Genomic DNA, 2,682 nt, shown 5'->3' with positions numbered 1-2,682 from the left:
TTTTGTTGGATTGGAGTAAACCTATCTCTAACAATAAGCCTAACAGAAAAGGTGTGGGGTTAACTACCGACGCGATTGGCCATCAGCAGCTGGGCGGACTGCCTGCAGACTGGCTAGATGGATCAATCGGTGAATCGATCCAGCAGCACCAACCCACGAGGCCGCGATCGGTGGCGCGCGCTGTCAACCGGGGACGGTTGGGTGATCTGACTCGGTGCTCGGTAGGACGCGACGCGAAGTCAGATGGTGATGAGGGGAGGAAAAGCAGGCGAAAGTGGCGATGGTGAGAGGAAAAAAAAAAAGACACGGGGGCCGTGGTGACCGAACGTGTGACGGTGTCTTCCATGGTCGCGCGGCCGCGTAACGTCCTGGCTTCTTCGTGGTGATCGTGTAGGACGGGCTCATGGACGGACCCATTGCCCAGTTTATTTTTATCCATCTTGTTCCCGCGTCATCCCCGACGTCGTCAGATCGACGAGAGTGCGTAATTGCTCATGCAGACGCTCGAGGTCGAGGCCGGCTTGGATTGTGCAGAAAACTCGGAATATTCTGGAGTCTGGACCCCATGGTTGCTCTTTGCGTTGCACCTGCACGCATAGAAAAGATCAACGACGCAATCAACGGCGAGAAACATCACAGCCTCTTTGGCTCTTTCCCTACCTGATTCTCCTGATTCCCCTCACCAAATTTGGTACTACCATGTGTCCATGTCATAAATTATCCGGATTCCAAACTGTATGCGTGCATGCATGTATGTGACAGCTGGTTGGATGGTTTGTATGTCCATGCTTGGATGACTGTACAAAGCGGCAGTGGAGTAGTGGGCACCCCCTCCCTGCACATGCAGCACAGCACTAGGTGAGGCCAGCTCCACATAGGAAAAACTCCTTTTATCCTGAATCCCGGTCGGAGACGGTGACTGTTCCATTCTAAAGCGAACTGGATAGGCATCCGGCTTTTAATTTGATCCTTCTGAAGAGAAGGAAAAAAAGGGGGGGGGGGGGAACCTTGCAGGCTCTCCAAGACTCCAAAGCTTATAAAAGGCACCCCTCTTCCTCCTACTTGAAGCACGGAGCTCGAGCAAATTAAACAACCACCCACGCACATCAAAGAAGTCACACCACTCACCGACCGCCTAACAAAGGGCTAGGGGTGAGAGACGCAGGAGTCTTTCAGTTCCTCGTTCCAAGTTTCCAACGATCAATGGAGAAGGCAGGGCGCCAGGAGCATGTGATCGGGATCCCAGTGAGCAACAGGGCCTTTGGCATCGAGGAGCTGTATTTCCCAGGCGAAGGAGCCTCAGCCGCCTACCATGGCGGCGCGAAAAGTTCTGCAGCCGCGCGCACAAGCTCCAAATTGGGCAGGAACGGCGACAGGCTTGCTCAAGGCATCAAAGAACATGGTATGTTCTGATGTTTCCTCCCTTGTTCATCTTGGACAAATAGATTCTGATCTTCTCTCATCTGATGAGTTCGATGTGCTAGTTGCAAAAGTGGGGAGTAAGTGTACTGAACAATCCTTCCTTGATGATTTGCAGTGACTCTAGGACCAAAACTGTACGAGACCATGAAAGGCAAGCTGACGCTGGGCGCGCGAATCCTCCAGGCAGGCGGGGTGGAGAAGGTATTCCGCCGGTGGTTCGCCGCCGAGAAGGGCGAGAAGCTCCTGAAGGCCTCCCAGTGCTACCTGTCCACCACGGCCGGTCCGATCGCCGGCATGCTCTTCATATCGACGGAGAGGATCGCCTTCCGGAGCGACCGGTCGCTGGCGCTGACCACCCCGAGGGGCGACACGCTGCGGGTGCCGTACAAGGTGGCCATCCCCCTGAGGAGGGTGAAGACGGCAAAGCCGAGCGAGAACAAGCACCGACCGGAGCAGAAGTACGTGCAGGTGGTGACCGACGACGGCTTCGAGTTCTGGTTCATGGGCTTCGTCAGCTTCCAGGTGACCCTAAAGAACCTGGAGCTGGCCGTCGCGCAGGCGCAGTGATCGATCACTGATGAAACAAGCGTTAATTGTTGGTCGTGCCTTGTGTACGATACGTCTCTGGGTTGGGTTAATCTGCTGTGCATATGTGGTAGGGATTCGTGGTGGATTGCTTGGCGTTTTTGGCTTTGGAGCAAGTCCGGTACACATCATAGGAGAGGTTCTAGTGCATCAATTTCTTGATTGATGTTGGAGAAAATAGTGCCACGGCAAAAGTGCCATCATATACATGTGGTATGTACAAGATTTGAAACTATGCATGAATTGGCAATAGTGTGATTTGAAGAATCAGCACCTTTCATCTGAAACTATGGTAGTTACCCTACTTAAAAAAACAACTTGAAAGGAGGATGGAAAAATATTGGGCGATCTAATCATGTCAGCATCGCTCTAGAATTTGTTGATTGTATTAGTTTGCTTCCAGTAAAACTGATTCCGCCAGCTATATATCTGATATCGTCATCTCACTTTTGGGCACTTTAATTCGTTGAACTATACTTAACGAGATAAATACAGTAAAATAGCACCTAGGATCATATGAAATAAAATTACGATTTAACTCATTTTTAATAAACAAGTTACGAATAAAACCAACATGAACTGATCAACAGTACCATGATCTACTTGGTCATTGCTTGTGGCTTTCCATAAGCTGAGATAAGGGCTTATTCAGCACAACTCTAGCTCTAGTTTCAC

The 2,682-nt window shown here is 50.8% G+C and overlaps 1 protein-coding gene across 1 annotated transcript; it reads left to right on the top strand.

Annotated features, from left to right (window-relative positions):
* The first annotated feature begins 1,056 nt into the window (after window positions 1–1,056).
* On the top strand, window positions 1,057–2,277 carry LOC102714822 (GEM-like protein 4). The gene is made up of 2 exons (XM_006652477.3): window positions 1,057–1,402; window positions 1,538–2,277. Exons 1-2 carry the CDS (start codon window positions 1,204–1,206, stop codon window positions 1,987–1,989), a joined length of 651 nt encoding a protein of 216 aa, XP_006652540.1. The 5' UTR covers window positions 1,057–1,203; the 3' UTR covers window positions 1,990–2,277.
* Window positions 2,278–2,682: the final 405 nt, after the last annotated feature.

The sequence above is a fragment of the Oryza brachyantha genome, chromosome 4 (genome assembly GCF_000231095.2).
Source record: "Oryza brachyantha chromosome 4, ObraRS2, whole genome shotgun sequence".
Classification (NCBI taxonomy): Eukaryota; Viridiplantae; Streptophyta; class Magnoliopsida; order Poales; family Poaceae; genus Oryza; species Oryza brachyantha.
The sequence above is the reverse complement of the archived record's forward strand: the minus strand, read 5'-3'. Positions and strand labels throughout refer to the sequence as shown.

What these genes read in the sequence shown, in the direction of transcription:
- LOC102714822 (XM_006652477.3), top strand. Translation starts at nt 1,204, where the DNA reads ATGGAGAAGGCAGGGCGCCAGGAGCATGTGATCGGGATCCCAGTGAGC. An exon ending in TCAAGGCATCAAAGAACATG is followed by an intron (nt 1,403 to 1,537) that starts GTATGTTCTGAT and finishes GATGATTTGCAG; the next exon opens with TGACTCTAGGACCAAAACTG.